The following is an 18,900-nucleotide window of genomic DNA, read 5'->3' as shown; positions in this document are numbered from 1 at the left end:
CATACTACATAATTTACCACGTTTCAGAGGCTTCCTGGATCAGGAGTCCTGAGACAGAGTGTGAACTTGGTGCCCAACTCGGGCAGAACGGGCAGCGCAAATCAGGGCCGTTCATGTGACGCCCCGCCAATTTCACAGCAGACGACGGCTTCAGCCAACCAAAATAACATTCTTTGATCACAAAAGAGCATCTCCAAAGACAGATATTATATTTAAACAGATTCTCAATAAATTTTCTGATCAGTTCTTCTTAGGTGCATAGATGAGCGGCCTGGTCAAATGCCTGCTCGGGATGGGCAACCCTCTGCTGGACATCATGGCTGATGTCGATCAGGCAATTCTGGACAAGTATGAGGTGACCACGGGTTGCCATCACCAGAGCCGAATCCTACTTAGATGCACCCCTTACACCAGATGACTCTTCAACACACGATCACAGACAAGCCTTTATGGAACCAAGATTGCGTACCTCAAACTTGACCAGACAAAATTGGCATGCTTACAACTTGAGCTGTATGATAAGAATTGCGTCCGACACTGTGACCATGACTTTAAGCTGAACTTTCCTGCTCCACCTCATTGATGACACGCTCCTGTTGCCTGCAGATCAAGCTCGCTGACCAGATCCTGGCAGAGGACAAGCACCAACCCCTTTTCAAGGTAAATTATCTGGCTTTAAGCACTGAGCAACTGGAGGATCCTTGTGGCTGCTTACAAGCCAAACTACTTGATCTTCCACAACTCTCATGCCTTGTGTTGCTGCCTCTCGCAGGAGCTTGCGGCCAAGAGCGACGTGCAGTACGTAGCTGGTGGAGCCACGCAGAACTCCATCCGCGCAGCGCAGTGGCTGCTGCAGGTCCCAGGCGCCACATCCTACTTTGGGTGTGTCGGCGATGATGAGTACGCTGAGAAGCTTCGCAAGGCCGCTCAGGACGGCGGCGTCAATGTGCGCACCATACCACTATCTCCCACTCTTCGTGAATGTAGAAGGGACCCCAGTGGCGAGTCTTAGCTCTGCCCTGCCAAGACGGTGGTTCACGACAGCACGCTTGATGGGATGATTTGAATCTCAGGTGCAATACCATGTGGACACATCGACGCCCACTGGGACATGCGCGACGGCTGTCATGGGAGGCGAGCGCTCCCTGGTAGCCAACCTGGCAGCCGCCAACAACTACAAGGCATGCCACACCTCCTTTCACTTGCCGACATGTGCCATCATCATATGCAATAATTAGCCAAACATGTCATTTCTGGAAAACAAATGCACCCCTGCGCATGTACGGCGATCTTGCTGTGGGGTCTTCCAATGCTCTGCATGCTTGCACTCGACAGGCATGCCGTTACGGCGCTAAGGGCTCTTCTTATGATGTCGGCTGTTATTATGATGTTGACTGTGGGGATCACAGGAGCTGCAGCCACATGTGCTTCAGTCAGTGGGCTTGCCCTCAAATGCCTTCTCGCTGATGGAGTCTCTCTGTTGATCCACTCACTGACCAACCTAATGTGGGGTGTGTCCGCAGGTGGACCACGTGAAGCAGCCGGAGAACTGGGCACTAGTGGAGGCGGCGCGCGTCATCTACTCGGCCGGCTTCTTCATCACAGTCTCCCCAGAGTCCATCCTGCTGGTGGCCAAGCACTGTGCTGCCAACAACAAGGTTTACTGCATGAACCTCTCCGCGCCCTTCATCTCCCAGGTGCCCCCTCTAACCCTTGCCTGCCTGCCTGTGAACGCTGAATTCTCTACTTCTCTGATCTACTTGTCCCCTTCTCCCACCTATAGCTCCATGAGAAGCTGCCGATAACGTGTCTGGAAAAGCTCACCCTGACAATTGTTGCAGAGCTCATTTTGTACATGGCAAGCAGCCCCTTGCAAACTCGGCATGGTGGTCCTGCGTTTGTTGAAGCGGAGATTTGTGATGGCTGGCGCAGGTGCCGCCATTCAAGAAGACCCTCATGGACGCGATGCCCTACGTGGACTTCTTGTTTGGCAATGAGACCGAGGCACGAGCGTTTGCTGAGACCGAGGGCTGGGCAACTGAGGACGTTGCCGAGATTGCGCTGAAGGTGAGACTCCTCTCATTTCTCTGGTGTGCAGGAAAAGAACAGAGGCAGGTGACCGAACTCCATGAATGTGATGATAGTTAAGCCCTCTAAAGGAAAAATGCTGCATCATCTGCTCTATGTCTATCTGACCCCCTGACTGAAGCTCTACGACATGTCAATCACAATGGAGGCTTCTGTCATGATGTAGCATCTTGCGGTCTTGCAAAATGCATGCAGTCATAAGGAGAGGTTTGCATGTTCTACTCAACTGGCTTGGCGCCACGCCCGGTCAGGCAATGCATGCAATATGATATGAAGTGAAGTTGACTTCTTTCGCTGCCGCGGCTACCACGCACAGGTGTCGGCCTTCCCCAAGGAGAACGGCAGCCGGCCGCGCATTGTGGTGTTCACCCAGGGCAAGGACCCCACCATCGTTGCCAGCTTTGGCAAGGTGAGTGACTCACCTCTTGAGCCTCCTACATCACTGAGCTGGATCTCAGATGTTTTGCCCTGGCCGAGCCAGGCCTAATATCCCAATCCCCTGCTCTGAGTGGCATGTGATGGGGTGCCCCACATAGAAGTCAAGCTGGTTTCAGTGGATCACACATTCACTTTAGAGAAAGAGGTATGCAAACATCAAGACATCTTATTACTGTTGCGTAAGCAGTACGCCCAACTGCTCTCCCCGAGAGTGCCCAATCTTGCTACAGTCACAGCAAAGTTCCAATTGCTCCTTTGTGTGTGTGCAGATTGCGCAGTACCCCGTCATCCCCCTGGCCAAGGAGAAGCTGGTGGACACCAACGGTGCCGGCGATGCCTTTGTTGGTGGTGAGCATCTCATGGCCTCACCCCCAGCTACAAGCAATTTCAAGATGCGCTTGAATGTTCGTGTCACAGCTGCTGCCCATGCAGCATGACTTGTGTGCACAGCATCCTCCTGCTCTGATATATTCGAGGAGTATAATGCCGTGTAAATACTAAGCACCGTGCCCACGGTTGGTTGGATCTTGCTTGGATCTGGCAAGTCCAACAAGGGGTGAAATTACGGCAGCCTTCAACAGCAGCTTGTCTGCAGGACGCACCTTGCCTCTTGGCAGGAGAAGCATGCAATTCATTCAATAATGAATGGGGGTGAATCCTGGGGTGCAGGTTTCCTCAGCCAGATTGTGGCGGGCAAGGAGATTCCTGAAGCCGTGCGCGCGGGCAACTTTGCTGCCAACGTGGTCATTCAGCGCTCTGGAGCCACCTTCCCCGAGAAGCCAGATGGCTTCACATGGCTCTAGAGCAGCTGGCCGAGGTTCCCTGGCAGAAAGATTAATCAGCGGCTGTCCGGGTGGAGGCAGCTGCTTCTGTTGTGTCCTGCTGGTCGATGCATGCTCTGCAAAGAAACCCTCACTGAACTGTTCAGGCCTATTTAGAGATCATCTTTAGTGCAATGGAGATTACTCACGTAGGTGCAACATGCGTCAAAGCGATGATTCTACATAACAAGAAGAATTTGGAAATCCTCATGGCTCTACAGTGACCCCAATATGATTTAGCTGCAGACTGCTGCATCTCTGTCTCGGTCTACAAGTACTGAGTGGGAAATATTTAACCGGCGTCCAGATCATTGAGTCGCTTCATAAATTTACAATAATATCACATCCTGTCCATTTTGACGCCGTTTGCCTCAACACAAATGCTAGGACTTCACTTACATGTTCAGGCAACACCTGGCAACACCGTGGGTGCATCATCGTCTTCCAATTCTAGCTCTACTGGTTCCTCTGGAGCTTCATAAGCATCCTCGCCCTCAACTGAAGTCATACTCTCCAGTGCTGCCCTCAACTCTGCCTCTGCTGCCACCTCTGCCTCTGCAGCTTCCTCCACCGCTACAAGTTGAGCGATTGAGGCAGTCTCTGCCGTGAGCTCGGACCACCTCTCACCCTCCTCGGCTTCCCATTTCTCCACAAAGGCCGCACCATCCGCCTCAGAGATCCTCAGCGCTTCACACACCCTGCATCATGGCATCCCATGTGCTTTTTAGTCGCTCGTAATCAGATTCACCAGGATTCGCTTCTCAATGACTACATGAGCACAAGCCAATGCCAGGCACGGTGCAGGTACTCCGTCATGTTCCTCCAGGGTAGCACGCACTGCTGCAATGCACTTCCCGCAATCAGATGAACAGATTCGCTACGAGCTATTATACTCGACTACAAAGCTGTTGAGCATTCGACCAAACCCACATCCATCCTATGCATGCGAGACATCAAGCACAGGGGTATGCATTGTTTCCTGTGAGTGCAGAGGAAAGCTGAGAAGGCCAGGAACAGACGGGCTGCTCCTCACCATAACAGGTTGGAATTCAGAAGCTTTGACAGCGGTATGGGGAGGTCTTCGTGCTTCACCCACTGCGAGCGGAGAATTCTATCCCAAGCCTTCTGATCAACCTGCAGTCAGGCCAATCAACTTAGTCACGCCTTGCAAACTTTGCAGCAAGCACTTGATTACGGCCAGCAAACCACTCACATATCAACCCGGCAGAATGCACAGAAACATAAGGCCAGCAAAGTTGAGATTCTTGTAAAGTCACACAGAAGACGGAGGGGAGCAGCAATGGTGTCATTGCACGGAGTCAATATCTGTGTTGCTGAGATGTACCTGTGATGGCATCACCACCTGTCTGCCATGGTGCTTGACAAGGGCAGTCCGAGAGCCCACTCTCCACGTCCTCTGCATCAGATACTCAGGGTACCGGGTCACGTCCTGCAAGGACAGCACTCTGTCGCTCCTTCCACTGCAGGGCAGGTCAGGCCTCATACCACCAATCCTGACATCATGAGCAGAACAAGAAGGCTCCGTGCAGATGCCCTACAGACCAGCCGATGCTTACAAAGCTTCAGATCGTCCAGGACTTGCCAGCTCCAAAAGCAAGCTTCAATCTGGCTTAACAGGGAAACTGATATTCAAATCAGAGTCAGGAGAAATTCCCGCACCAGGGCGTTGCCTCCCAGATGTTCCTTTAGCATGCGCATGCGCAGCGCCAGAACAGGCCGCCGGATGCTCAGGAGGCCCTTCGCTGATGTCACCAGTTGCGTCAGCGCTGCTTTCTCCACTCCGTGGCCCACCAGGAATGCCATGACCCCTCGCACGTCATCCAATGACTGCACCATCACATGCGGCCGCCTGCGCGCAGGTGCATACAGCCCGCTGACACCAGACAACACAACTATCGACCCAAGTATCTCTAGCCCAGGATTGTCCAAGGCAGAGCAAGTTGCATGGTTTTCCACCCAGATGCAGCACTCAATGGGTCTGTGCTGATCAGATAGATTGGGACAACTGGACTGACTGTGCAAGGGCTTTGTCGTAGGTGCGACGACTATATAGACCAGACTAGTACAGATTGGTTACCGGTGGTCCTTTTTGGACCTGGCCATCGGGGCAGATCTGTAACAAGCTTGGCGCAGACGGGGGGCTTGTAAACAATTTTCTGGAGATAGAAATGGAGAGTATGAAAGGTGTGGGAGGTGGACTTACTTGACAATGATGAGGCGCTGCTGCTCGGGGGGAATGCCGATGGTGTCCAGGTACTCGCACAGGGGAAACAGCCGCGTCTCCAAATCCTCCAGCAGCAGGCTCGGCCGCCTCTGCAGGCAGCTCGCCATCTGCGCAACGCAAGAAATGAGCTCAGCAGGTGACAGATATTCCTATGCTGCCAGACTGCTAGATGTCTGCTATACTCTGTTCCATGCCCCTGAGAAAGCACGCTGCATTAAGGAATATCCTTGCATGATGGCGGACACAGAGAACGCAGCTCCATAATTTGCACACACAGGTCTGTCTGCAGCCGAACCCAGGGAGGATGCTCCTGCATGCAGCCTTGTCAATACATTGCATAAACATAAGAGAGAGCCTTCAAGAGGGAGCAGCAGCAGGAGGGGGGCGTGCCTCCTCAGTGGAGAGATTGAGGAAGTCGAGGAAGCCGATGGCAGCTTCCAGCTGAGCGCGCGGAGCCGCCAGCAGCTGCGGGCAGCGCAGGAGGCAGTTGCGCACCACCTGCTGCGAGTCCTTCACGCCATTGAAACAGCCCAGCAGGCAGTCCACACTGTCCGCAATCTGCGCGTATTTAAACATCGTTCAAACTCTCCTGCCAAAGGCAACTCTAAGCAACAAACGAGCAGATGAGAGTGTCAAACTCTGCCCACGGCTCGTAGTAGGCTCCTAAACATAGTGTCAGCAAGCATATTGTCAGTATGATCAATGGTCTCACTGGGGACTGTTGGGGACTGTAAGAGGGATTGGGGACTGTAAGAGGGCAGGGGAGAGTGCGCAGCCCACCTGGGATACAGGGGGCAGGAGCGGCTTTGGAGAATCGGAGCCGCTGTCCCCAACGACTTCGTCGAAAGACCTGGTCAGGAAAGTGGACCATGCCCATCCAAGCCTCTCCTTCAGAGCCTGCTTGAGCTCTGCAACGTCCTCTGCCTTGATCCCCATGCCTGTCTTGTGGTATTCAGGATCCAGTTTCTTCTCTTTCTTCTTCTTCTTCTTGGGGCGCTGCGGCTGGTGCGTTTGCTGGGAGCTAGATTGGTGTGATTCCGGATGCCGCACTGGCAGGCTACCCAGGCTTGCTGCGGCTGGAGATTGTGACAGCATCAGCAGATCTGCCAGCGAGGCTGTCAGCAGGCTGGGTCCCACCTGAGGATAAACACAAACTCATCAGTCACTCAATGCCCAGTGCAGCTGGCATGCTGTTTTCTCAAATAGCCACAACCTCTCAAGCAGCTTGACGGGAAGGTCAGGGACTGTTAGCATTGGCAACTAGGATGCTGGGACCCTTGCCTGTGGGTGTGGCCCGAGGGGGAACTGATCTCGCAAGGCCTTCTCCAAGACAGTGGCCAAGAGCGGTACCACAGCTTCATGCTGCAGTGACGGCTCTTCTGCCTGGTGCGCTGCCGCTAGAGTCTCACCGCTGGTGTGGTATAGCTGTGCAATTGGAGTTGCTGAGAGCTGCAGATGACCTCCTTGCAGGAGCAACTGCAACCTTCTGAGGGGCTGAACAGCTGATGATACTGCCCCTCCTTCGCCTCCTTTGAGGCTACCAGACATTCTGTAGCTTACTCCACTATGCTCAGTCAAGGGCACAGCAGTTGCCACGGCCCTGCTGGTGCTTGCAAACGCATGTGATGCCACGCGATAGCCAAGTTGTTCATCAAGCCAGCAAGTTTTGCTATCGATTGCGCGCAAAACAATGGCCGATTGCGACACAACGCCTGCGCCTTGACTTCTGAACCTTGCAAAAACCATGGCTGCTAAGCTTAGCCCTATAGCAATGCTATATGCCACTGATGCAATCAAGCACAATAGATTTTTATCTAGCGGTCAACTATGCGTAAAAAAACGCGGAAAACAATAGTAATTTAACAATGACTAGGGCTAGATCAACAGATTCAAGTAGAAGCAGATGATGCAAATAGTGCATCCGCGATAATAACTCTGCTTTGAATCAACTTCGACAGCATGATTTCATACGATACAGGCAATCTGGGTCATTTTTTGTTCTTGATGGCAGCCGGGCTCAGAAATCGAAACAAGTAATTACTCATCGCTCGATTTGCCACGGTGGACTGGGTCCTCGGGTAGGCGGCGGTCCTTTTGGCCGCCGCAGAGGTTGAGATGCAATTTTGATGCACTCCAACTTCACAGTGGAAGAAGGGTGCACCCACAATGAAGTTCTCCACGACAGTGAGCTCCTCCAGGAGGAAGAGCCGCAAGGTGCTGAGATCACAACCTGGCTGTAGTGTCAGCAAAGCTGATGGTTCTGCGAGCAATAATCAGCCGAAGACATGCTCTATCAGAGGTTTATGCAGAGATGAATGCAGATTGCCATGAGTATCCATTCGTGTGCCATTGCATCGCCTGCCGTCGGAGATCATTAGGGGCAGGGGTAGCAATCTGCAGCTCTATGGATGGCTTTCTCAAGAATGCCGAGCAATCCGCTGTGCAGACGTACTGTGGATAATATTTGCATGTGTGACGTTGCAGGCTCACTTCTCAGCACCTTCAAATGTCCGGAGGAAACTTATGAGCGCTCCTCTGTCGAAGGAACTGCGCACCAAGTACAGCGTGAGTCTTGAATCTTTGAAGCAAAGAAGTTCATCAGCTTCTTCGAAGTCGAAAGAAGCGTACCAATACACTGCCCCTGCACTCTCTGTGGTTTTCCTCTTACCAAGGCCCACTGGACAGCAGTCCTCCATAGTGCCACCATCAAAGAGCCCCTTTGTGACCTGCAGGTGAATGCTGTGCCAGTGAGGAAGGATGACGAGGTCAGCGTTGTACGAGGAACGTACAAGGTATGTATCCTGCCCTGAATAGCATGCAGATGGCCCTTGGCCCCTCTCTGGCCCTCTTTACACACAAGCATAGAACCATTCTGGCAAGCTTTGATTGTTCCTGTTGCATGACGCAGGGGAGGGAAGGAAAGATTGTGCAGGTATACAGAAAGAAGTGGGTCATCCACATTGAGCGCATCACCCGCGAAAAGGTCAACGGTGAGTCCCAGCTCCTAAGAAGCCGTCTAGCACACCGATCCTTTGATTCTCGCTTCGCTCTGATCTTTTTTTAGGTCCCTAGCTGCTTGCAGTCTTCATGTGAAACCTATGACAGAGTCCCACACGATATGGAGAAGTCCCTGGCGTTTTCGCCTTTCTTCTTGGCACATGGATTGTAAGAGCGATGGGGAGACGATTATATTGGGAAGGTTGGGGATCTAGAGGGCTGGCAATGGCTGTAACGCTGCAGGACACAAAAATTTCACAGCTATGCCTGCCTAGATCATGTGCAAATTACAATCTGCAGAACACAGACTATTTAAGCCCGTGAGACAGACAGACTAGCAAGTGGGCAGATGGCATGAAAACAACCTTGTGTGCTGCAGGCGCCACAGTGAATGTGGGCATTGACCCCAGCAAGGTGGTGGTGACTAAGCTGAAGCTGGACAAGGACAGGAAGGGGCTGCTCGACAGGAAGGGCAAGAAGGACGACAAGAACAAGGGCAAGTTCAGCGAGGCAGAGGTGGAGGCCATGCAGGACGTGGACTAAGCTGTCTCTTGTGCACATTTCTAGTACTGCTTGCAGATTGTTGGTCAGCCGTGACTGATTCCAGAAACGCTCATGTCCTTAGCTGCGGTGCAATAAGGACTTGACCGGTTGCAGCTGCGCGCTGCCTGTAACATACACACTGCTGCATCCTTGCAATGCAAGCCTGGCTCGATCCTTCACACGTGTGTGTTTACACACTGCATCGATAGTCTGACCCCAAATACCACTGCTGCTTGCATGCTTTGATCTCAACAGGTCTCAATAATCTTCTTACGAGAATCTTCTTACATTCCGAGAATAATCCACCGAGAGTAATCCACTAATATTCCCACCAAAATTGCTGGATCTGGACATACAGTGAATAAAGGGCAATCGTGGCAAGAGCGCAACTGCTGCCTTCAGATGGTTCTTTGAAGTCTCTGAGGTCAAAAATCAGTGTCTGAGGTTTCAGAAGCTAGTCTGCAGCAGAACAAAAGAAGCATCGACACACAGCAACAGAAAGCATGTCAACGTCATCCAGCACACACTGAGCTGTAGCATCATCCATACTCAACCAAAATCCAGCAATGTCAAATTGCTGCGCACCACTGGGGCCTTCATTTAAATACATTGTCATACTTCATATGTAGCGGTAATGTACTGTTAGTAGAAGCTTGAGCACAGTCCCCGTGCATGTGAAGCTTGTCATTTTCAGCCCATTGCACTGGGAAACCCCAGCACACATGCAGGCAGCGTACACACTGCTCTGAGCGCAGACTGACTGTAAAAGCACTGCACTTTCCTGCAAGAAGCTCAGCTTCCATCCAGCTTAGAAGGTGCGCAACAAGGGGCCCCAAGCCTTCGACATGTCTTCAAGAGACCGTTTATACATGCAATCGGAAACCTGCAGCCTTGCACGCCGCATTTCTTGTGGCTCGACGCCAGGCCGAATTATGCAATATCAGCAAATTTTTGAAGAAACAATCGCAACCCAACTCGCTCTGTACTCCAATCCGGCCCGGCTAACCCAAACCAACCAACCAACCAGCCAACCTCTCACCAGCACATCATCTGTTCTCAAATCAGCGCTGCACAAGCTTGCTGTACTGCGCTCACTCACCTTACAGCTCCCCCAAAAAGGCGCTGCCGCAGCCGTCAATCCTGCGCGTCGGCCGGCGTCGGCAACAGTCGCAGCGGCAGCTTGCCAGCTGTGGATCTTATCTTGGGATACTCCCCGTTGTCTGCAGCTTGGCTGCACACGCACCTTGCTTCTTGGCAAGAACTGCATGCAATGATGATTGTGACAGTTCCTTGTTGCCCAAGGAACTTCCCGAAGATTCATTGATAGTGAGGAGAAGTATTTCTGAGCTCAGCCGTGGTAGAACATCATATCAGTCTTGCCCTTGGGGGGCCCGCCGCTGGTGTCATGCTGTTTGAGGTAAGATAAATCCAGGATCCCCGACCCGTCATCAAACATGCCGTTGGCCTTGGTCCAGAACTGCTGGTCCCCCCAGCGCCAGGTCCACATGGAGTACGGGTAGTAGTTCCAGATGCGCCCGTACTCCATCAGCTCCGGGGAGGTGTACATGCCCAGCCAGCCCCCCACAAACTCCGACAGGTAGATGTACGTATCATTCGTCCACCACACCTGTTGAGGCATGATTACTCTTAGTTTCTGCATGCTGTCCTTGCCAAGATAGGCGATGTGAGCAAGCTGCAGGCAAGCCTCCCGCACAGATTATCCCAGCCGCTGTTGGGCTTGCCCCAATCATGCTGGTGTGGCACGGCACATGCAAGCTCAACCAACCTACTGACGCATGCCTGCTTGCTGGATCTGCCGCGAATGCACTTATTGGTCCTATCACCCTAGCTACGCTGCCTTCAAGCTTGGAACACGACCATGCACTGCTGGGGAACTTGAGGTGGTGAGAACAGGGTGAGCATGGGGGTCTACGGACAGACTTTAGCAGATGCGCATTCCTCTGGTCTTCAGGAACCAAATGACCTCTAGGTGGGGCACGCCCTTACAGCATGTTATTTTAATTACACGTATTCTAGTTCCTACGCATCTAGGATCTAGGTACGTCCACTAAAAAGTGTATCAAATTTCTCCATCTTCTGCGGGCATGGCACTGCTGTATGTATGGCAGTGCAAAAGCTGGGCTAAGAAGAGGTGAATTCCAGGGGCACAACACCTTGTCATGCGCGACGGCGCGCAGGGGCCGGCCGCAGAGATCGGACTCGGTGTCCAGGAAGAGTTGGATGCTGTCGGCCAGGGAGGGCCCGATGCACCACCAGGGATCGTAGTCGAGCGCCGTCTGGAAAAAGATGCGCCTCTCCGCCACCAGCCGCTCCGTTATGTCCATCGGCAAGTGCCCAAACCACCTGCCGGGCAGACGAGATCTCCTTATCAGTCATCCTGCATGCTTGCATGCATCGCTCGCCGGCATGGGGGCTTGGGGGCATATCCTCCATCAAGCTCAAAGCCCACTCCAAGACAGGGTCATCAAGGTTCTGGGGCAAGATGTCCCTCGATCATGCATGTCAGCCTGAGTGGAGGCAAGCTCATGAAGTTTCTGAAGCCAGATCACAGGACCTCCCGGGGGCGACTGTGCGCCACGTATACAAAGTGCGGTAGGCTCAGAAAGCAGAGTATGCAAATGCAAATTTGCAAAATGTGCAAATTCAAATTCAAGATCCGGCGCGTACCTGACGTCGTCGTCGATCTTCCACCAGTAATCAAAGTAGTCCAGGATGCGCAGCTCATCGAACATGTGATAGCTGTACCAATTAGTAAATTTGGTGTACGCGTAGTTCGCGCGGTTGCACTGCTCGGTCTTCCAGTCACTGGCGAGCACCTCGGCCTCTGTTCTGTTCCCGCGCTCTATCCAGTAGGGGTGGGGGAATTGCTTGATGCCCATGAGGACCACAAAGGGCTCCTGAGGCTCCAGGTAGTTTGTGCTCTCTGGCATCGTCACAAAGACGTTGAGGACAAAGACTGTGTAGCCCTGGTCGAGGCCTGCGGCCACCTCGCATGCGCGCTTGTACCTGTTCAGGCAGCAGCCCATGTCAGCATGCTAGCTTGAGTGAAAAGCCACCGCGCCCGTGGCGGCATTTCATGGCCGCCATTTCACATGGCATCTATCAACATTGGTGAAAAGTTCTAAGTGCCATCTGAACAAAGGCCTGGCGGCGGGACTGTGTCTGGTGCACCACCTGATGATGCACACAAGACGATGGGCCGTCTGCTTGCCTTGCTAGACCTTGATGTACATCTTGTCAGCTGCCCTTGCTGCCACGTACCTTGTCAACACCCAAGAGCCTCCCTTTGAGAGCGTGTGCAATTGCTGAGGCTAAGATGCCATCGTGGTGATTTGGCTTGAGTTTTCTTGCACACGTCAATGTGGTCCTAAAAACTTCCAAGAATTGCAGGTGAAGCTAAGAGGGAGCGCACGTGGAGCAGTCGAGACGCTCGAGCATGAGGATCTTGGTGAGCTGAGTGAGGTCCGTCCAGAAATTGGCGTCCAGCAGCAGGATGAGCACGGTGTTGCGCCTGATGTGGGGCGTGAAGTAGCCCTGCCAAGTGGCCCAGGTGTTGTGTATGCGCTCGTAGAACCGCTCCGGCTCGCCTCCCACCGCCATCACTATAGCGCTGCGGCCGTCCGCCGGATCCGCAGGCCACCTGCACAGTCAACTGGGGGATGTCAGATGCCACAGCCTTCCAAGGCGCCCAGAAAATCAGTTCTGCTCCAAGGCATCGATAAGATCACCTGGGCATTTGTGCTGTCCAGGATCTCTGAATCGTGTGAGACGATTTGCCCAACATTCTCTCGGTAAACCATAGGCTCTATCAATTGGTTGTACATGAACAACCCCAGCCCAAGCACAGCCCCACGTGTTCCCATCAGGATGGTTGAAAGATGGTTGATGATAAGTGGTGTGGCAACTGAGGAGATGAGGGATCACTGTCGCCGCCAGTGCTGGCGTTTCTCAGACGAGCGGGGACGGGCCGAAGCACCACGTACATATTTCTGATGAAACTCGCATTTTGGGAGTTTCCATTTACAGGCAATCATTGTTAGGCAAGGCTGGAGGTGGGCGCACCGGCGGTTGGGGGTGTAGGTGAGGTGCTCAGTGGGGTGGGGCGAGGGGCGCGCAGCCGAGCACTGATGGCCCAAGACGCCAGGTGCCTGTTGGTCCAAGCCGAGGCTCTTGTTCCAGAAGGTTCGCCCCTGAATCTCAAACATGGTCGCCGGATCCGGCCCCTGCACAGTCTCCCCTGGGGTCTCATACTTTGCTGCAGAGGCTGGGGAGAGGAGGACAGCAGCAACGAGCAGCAAGGCCTGCCATGCTGCAAGGCTTGCTACCCACAGACAGCTCCGCTGCTGCCGCATGCCACGGAATTGCTGTCACCTGCGTTGCAGCGACTTTAGATTAGCCGTGCTCTTTGGCAGCATGAGGTAGTGTCGCTGACTGTGGGGCGGTGGAGAAGTCTTAGTCAGAGTGGGGCTGAGTGTACCCCACCTCATCGTTGAGGTATTGTAGATAAGCGTGAAACAGAACTCCAAACTGTAGCACCTGGTATACAGAATTTTATGGAGTCAGCAAGATGCAGACAGGGTGGCTGTGTAATCCATTTTTGTTGCGATGGATAAAAATTGATCAAAGCCAAACCTAGATGGAGCTGCCCCCCACCTTCGATGTTTGTTCTCAACTAATCCCAGTGTAACACAGGCTGATTATTGTGATTCTGCCTGGTTCAAGGGGGTCCCGCAGTGTGAAAGATGGTTGTCTGGACACCAGAAGCAGTATGTACTGATGAGCACGCAAACAGACCGCGAGGCACAAGGCGTTCGCAGGAGACTTCTTGCCACAACCGTAGCTTTCGAGTTGAGATTGGGAGGATCGGTGAGGAGGACTACTACCCATAACCCTACCTAGCGAACCGCGTGATCAGTCGAACAGAGGCGTTCCAATCTGACAGTAAACGAAAGCAGGCCTCCGGAATGCCGTTTACAACGGATCCGGAGTCCAGACACTTCTAGTATTCCCGATTCGACGATCAAGAAACCTTGAAGAAAAGAAAAGCTGAGCAAGATCAGTGCGATTGCGCAAAGCTTCTTTCCGCGCAAGTATAGACGATCGCTTATTTTCTACTTTGGGTTTCGTATAAGAACAAAGGATGTATGCAAGATAAGGAGCGTTTATCATGTCTAGTCGAATCTGCCAAGTCCGGAGTTCAATTGATTAATCGCAGCCTGAAGAACCACGCTCGATTGTGTCTGTACTAGCCTGACCCTCGGAAGCTCAGCTTTGGACACACGCTGCAGTCAAGTACAGCGATTTTATACGGATTGGGAAGGTAAGAATTTGATTGGCACATCCCAAAAAGCGGTTGAACCGCACATCTGTGATAGAGCCAAGTGCTATTGCCCCTTGAAGTGCACTGATGTTGAGGATTCCCTGGTTCGCAGGAGGCGTTGTGAGCCACTCGATGGGCCAGCAGTCACGAGGGGCTCCGACCAGATTCAGACCGTTGCCAGAAGTCGCCCTGACGCTACTGCTGCTGTTGCTACCTCTGCTGGCAAGCGCCTACAGAGTTAAAGGGGCCACTGCAGCTGGCACTGATGCAGCTCAGGAGGCACCTGGGCACAGCCACCATGGCCCCTACCACAGCCACGGCGGTGTTCTGCAAAAGGTGGACAGTATCCATTTGCGGTGGATCCATGCGTTGCATGCTTGCAGCAACAATTGCCCGGCAAGCAAGCATGTGCACCCTGCATCCTGCCATATTAGGATCACGTTAGGTTGAATCATGCGTACGGAGTGATCGCTGTCCCATGCATACTCTATTGTCTAGCATCAGGACGGAGCATCAGGGGACCTTTTGCTCTCAAGCCCACCACCTTTGAGGCTCTCTTGACTTGATGTATCAGCAAGCACTGTGTGGCATGCCCATCCTTTCCAAATCGACATGGAGGCCAGAGATGTTGGGTTGGGCCTGGAAATTTCTTTGCAGTCTGTAATGTGTCGTGATGCACAATTCCATTACAACTGCATTCTCAGATCGTGTTTCCTAGATGTCCTCTGTCTAAGGCACAGACAGGTCAGTGAGGCTCAGCAGGCTCTGCCTAGAGCAGAGCCTATACAGGCAGCCTTGGCATCACTGCATAAGTCACGATTAGAAACATGCTTCGTTACACATGTTGTGCTGGCGGCAGATGAGGGCTTTGCAGCGGCTGAAGGCGGTGGAGTGGGAGATGCGCATGCAGCCGCTGGAAGAGCTGCTGGAGAGGTACAAGGCGCGCCACAACGCATGCGTCAACGCCAAGAAGCTGCCGGGAAAGTACCTGGTCGTGCGGTTTGAGGACAAGGACGCCGGCATCGGCAACCAGCTGCCCAGCGTCGTGTCGGGTGCGCCCTGTACACTTGGCACCGCCCATATTGCAGCAATCCCTGCTGCAGCTTCTTTGTCAGTGCATTTAGCGTCGTGTCGGGTGCGCCTCCTATAAAAGCTGCTAAATTGAAACCTCTGATGCCTGGGGGGGTTTTGATCCGTACAACATCCCCTTCCAGCCTAATCAGAGTCCTGCTGCTCAGCTGAACTCGGGTATCTACCTATTCCGGTGCATGCTCAGAGATAACCGCATAATTGTTGGGCGCATGCTTAGAGGTAATTGCATGGGCCACCCGAATTCTACAAGATGCAGATAGAGGAAAGCAAGTTCTCTATCCAGGCTACCTGACTGCTGAAGGCAGGGGTCTAACAAATGTCATGTTTGCAGCAAACATCTTTGACTTGGCTCAGCCCTCCTCAGATCGGGTGGCATCACATAACAGCAACTCGCTCGCTCTGCTTCACGTCACCATTCCTCTTTCTGGAATAATAGCAACTGTTGCATGGATGGTATGGATGACAGCTGCTGCTGCACTGCAGGGCTGCTGCTGGCGCTAATGATGGACCGGTGCCTGTTTGTGGAGTTCCCCTTCTTCAACAAATTCTTTGACCACGAGCTCGACTTCAGCTGGAAACGGCACGCCAAGCGGCTGCTAGCACATGGGCACAACGCGACCGAGCCAGAGAACATTCCTGAGCGCATCCCCTTCGGTTACGTCACAATCGCGGACGTGTGGATGTTCAAGAACATGACGGCGTACTTTGACAAGAACTACGGCGTCGAGATGTGGAAGGACCTTGATTGGAGCGCCGCTCTGCTAGTCAACAACCCGCACCACAAGGTGGGTGACAAAGGGGCCGTCTCAAACTCATGCAATCAAATATCAGATGTATTTGGATCCTAGGGTCCAGAGGAATCAAATTTAAGGGCTGTTGGGTCGATTTACATGGCCCCACAGTATCTGGCTGCTGAGTCTGTGGTATCGCGAGAACACCATAATACTAAGAAGTCCAGCTGTGAAGGCTGGGCTTCTTTGGTTTGCCACTTTCCAGCAAGGAAGCATGCAGCGCCATGTCATATCTGCTCCAGTGTTAGGGGAAGGTGCTAAGCAAGCGTTTTCTGAGAAAAACTGGGAAGATAAATGTTGGGTGTGTGTGGTGTGCAGGATTTCATCGAGACATATTTCCCGACGAGGGACATCTTTGCGCCGCTGGCCAATTTCATCCTGCGCATCAAGCCCAAGTATGACAAGAAGATCAAGGAGTTCAAGCACAAGAACTTCAAGCTCTTCAACATCGGCATGCAGGTGTGCATGTCTCACACTCTTCCTCAACTGGACCTGTGCTGCTCTCAATGTCCCTTGCTGTACTCGTTGAAACATGTGCTGCCTGGTCATACATGTGCTGCTTCTCACATTCCATACTTTGCATGCGGCAAAGTCAAGCACTGCTTCATCGCTTGTCGGCCTTGCATGCTGATTGCCACTGATCTTTAAATGGGCAAACGCTGATGGTACTCTGCACGCTGCCATTCTAATGCAATATCACCGAGCATCTTAGGAGCTTAACATGCTGAACCACACAAGTCCCAGAACGAGCAACTATTATATGCAGTCCTCAGGTGGCTCCCAGCAGGTCTTTAAAATGTGCTTGATGGGAAGTCCAGGTCGACTTACTAATGTCAATGTAAGATGTCAACGTCATGTCAATGACTTACTAATGTCGATGCCTGTGGTGCAGATCCGGCGCCGCAAGTGCAACGGCGACGAGAATGAGCTGCTGTGCGAGCTGCGGCCGACGATCGAGTCATACTGCACGGTCGCGCGCCACATCCAGCTGATGCACGGTCTCCACGACAACGATGTGCGCTTCTTTCTGGCGGCCGACGAGCCGGAGACCTACACCCAGGTGGCTAACGCACCCACCGCTGTTCTGTGATGTGAATACTGAAGGTTGATGACAGGTTGCAGAAGGCCTGTTGTGTGCATGTTTGAGGGCTTGTCCAAGTTCAGTGCGCAACATCATGCACATGGGATCCCGATGAACAGGGGAGCGCAGTGCGAGATGCTGCAGCATGTTGTTGCCTGCTGCACATTCTGGGGTGCCTGGCTTGGACACACCCTTGCTGTTCATGACCCACTTCCCAGGCAGGATCTGCCTGTCAGGCTGGATGGATTTCTGAGAACAGAAGGCTGCGCAGGTGATCAAGATTCTGGGCGCGGACCGGGTGATATTCACGGACAACGGGATCGCGCCGAGCAGCAGCGAGAAGGGGGTGTGGAACGCTGCGGACAACCCGGGGACGCTGGAGAGCGCGCTGCAGGACATGGCGTTGATGGCACACTGCAACGATCTCGTGATGACCGTCGCGTCCTCCTTCGGCTACGTCGCCGCTGCATGGGGCGGCTACTCGCCGGTGAGCTTCTGTTTCCATTTTGTTGCAAGGCTTTGATAAGGGAAGCGCGAGGCTCCTTGGCTAAGAGGCCAAAGGATTCAGGCTTTGGAGTTGGTAGCGCCCTCTGTGCTTCTCCCAGGATTGTCCCTCAATGATGGGTGTGAAACAGCAGCACAATGGCCGGCTGAGCACTGTTGAGTGCATGCTGCGCAGGTCTCGCTGTCGCTGCTGCTTGTGCATTGCTCTCCTGCTTTCTCGCGTGCGGCTGCATGCTATCGGCCAGAGTCCTTTTAAGTGTGCATGTGGGTCTGTCTGTGAGGTTGTGTGCCTTTCCATAAGGCGCCAATGCAAGCGCCTGACAAAATGCCACCGTGCGTGTGTATGACTTACTGAGGCCAGCTTATGTGTTTCCTTCCCCAGGTGCACATGGTGTACGGGAAGCACACGAACTCGCAGAACCCGTACTGGTACCGGTCAATCAGCAGCGAGCCCTGCTACTGGCAGGCCAAGAACATGTTGCGCGCACTGGACGCCAGGGCAGTCAACCAGTTCAGGTCCAACCCGCTGTGGATGCAGTACACGCAGTGCCACAATGACTGGAACACCGATGAGCAATCCAGCTAAAGGCAAAGGTTGTTAGAGGCCAATGAAGTGGCGGGACAATTGCATATGCGGTGCAACTGTAACAAGAAGCGAAGGATTGTGACAGGGGATCGGCTGGTTTCATGCCATAGAGGAGACCCCACAAGTGGTGCATCTTTCTTCAGCAAGAGGCAGTCTGGCCGAGTTTTCAGGGGCAGATATTAGCGGTGCATAATGTGATGGGACTGTCGGGTTTTGGTTGCTGCCTGTCATGGAGGGGCTTTTACATGCTAGTTTCCTTCCTGCAAAGATGGTTCAAGAATTTGAGGATGTGAGGGATTTGAGGGTTAAGACGTCTAACATGAGAGGTGGAAGGGTGAGACTGGATGACTGAATGGGGTGAATCTACGTATGC

The 18,900-nt window shown here is 53.0% G+C and overlaps 6 protein-coding genes across 6 annotated transcripts; 3 read left to right on the top strand and 3 right to left on the bottom strand.

Annotated features, from left to right (window-relative positions):
* Positions 1-153: 153 nt before the first annotated feature.
* Positions 154-3,657, top strand: COCSUDRAFT_66871. Its single transcript, XM_005645896.1, has 9 exons — positions 154-355; positions 607-660; positions 773-946; positions 1,074-1,181; positions 1,524-1,697; positions 1,933-2,067; positions 2,405-2,497; positions 2,796-2,874; positions 3,196-3,657. The coding sequence occupies exons 1-9, from the start codon at positions 263-265 to the stop codon at positions 3,327-3,329; spliced, it is 1,044 nt and encodes a 347-aa protein (XP_005645953.1). The 5' UTR covers positions 154-262; the 3' UTR covers positions 3,330-3,657.
* A 93-nt stretch (positions 3,658-3,750) lies between these two features.
* Positions 3,751-5,699, bottom strand: COCSUDRAFT_56628 (hypothetical protein; the record flags this gene model as incomplete). The annotated part of the gene is made up of 5 exons (XM_005645895.1): positions 3,751-4,045; positions 4,381-4,481; positions 4,693-4,797; positions 5,028-5,217; positions 5,572-5,699. 5 exons carry the CDS (start codon positions 5,697-5,699, stop codon positions 3,751-3,753), a joined length of 819 nt encoding a protein of 272 aa, XP_005645952.1.
* A 250-nt stretch (positions 5,700-5,949) lies between these two features.
* On the bottom strand, positions 5,950-7,140 carry COCSUDRAFT_56627 (hypothetical protein; the record flags this gene model as incomplete). The annotated part of the gene is made up of 3 exons (XM_005645894.1): positions 5,950-6,150; positions 6,373-6,729; positions 6,943-7,140. The coding sequence occupies 3 exons, from the start codon at positions 7,138-7,140 to the stop codon at positions 5,950-5,952; spliced, it is 756 nt and encodes a 251-aa protein (XP_005645951.1).
* A 567-nt stretch (positions 7,141-7,707) lies between these two features.
* COCSUDRAFT_53979 (ribosomal protein L24) lies at positions 7,708-9,281 on the top strand. Its single transcript, XM_005645893.1, has 5 exons — positions 7,708-7,806; positions 8,077-8,157; positions 8,325-8,384; positions 8,501-8,582; positions 8,969-9,281. Exons 1-5 carry the CDS (start codon positions 7,759-7,761, stop codon positions 9,130-9,132), a joined length of 435 nt encoding a protein of 144 aa, XP_005645950.1. The 5' UTR covers positions 7,708-7,758; the 3' UTR covers positions 9,133-9,281.
* A 1,199-nt stretch (positions 9,282-10,480) lies between these two features.
* Positions 10,481-13,505, bottom strand: COCSUDRAFT_56625 (hypothetical protein; the record flags this gene model as incomplete). The annotated part of the gene is made up of 5 exons (XM_005645892.1): positions 10,481-10,759; positions 11,307-11,496; positions 11,821-12,159; positions 12,566-12,793; positions 13,216-13,505. 5 exons carry the CDS (start codon positions 13,503-13,505, stop codon positions 10,481-10,483), a joined length of 1,326 nt encoding a protein of 441 aa, XP_005645949.1.
* Positions 13,506-14,560: 1,055 nt separating this feature from the next.
* Positions 14,561-18,527, top strand: COCSUDRAFT_56624 (hypothetical protein; the record flags this gene model as incomplete). The annotated part of the gene is made up of 7 exons (XM_005645891.1): positions 14,561-14,809; positions 15,333-15,525; positions 16,049-16,350; positions 16,675-16,815; positions 17,249-17,416; positions 17,697-17,924; positions 18,324-18,527. 7 exons carry the CDS (start codon positions 14,561-14,563, stop codon positions 18,525-18,527), a joined length of 1,485 nt encoding a protein of 494 aa, XP_005645948.1.
* Positions 18,528-18,900: the final 373 nt, after the last annotated feature.

The sequence above is a fragment of the Coccomyxa subellipsoidea genome, assembly GCF_000258705.1.
Source record: "Coccomyxa subellipsoidea C-169, whole genome shotgun sequence".
NCBI classification, from domain to species: Eukaryota; Viridiplantae; Chlorophyta; class Trebouxiophyceae; family Coccomyxaceae; genus Coccomyxa; species Coccomyxa subellipsoidea.
This window is presented reverse-complemented; position numbering and strand designations above follow the sequence as displayed.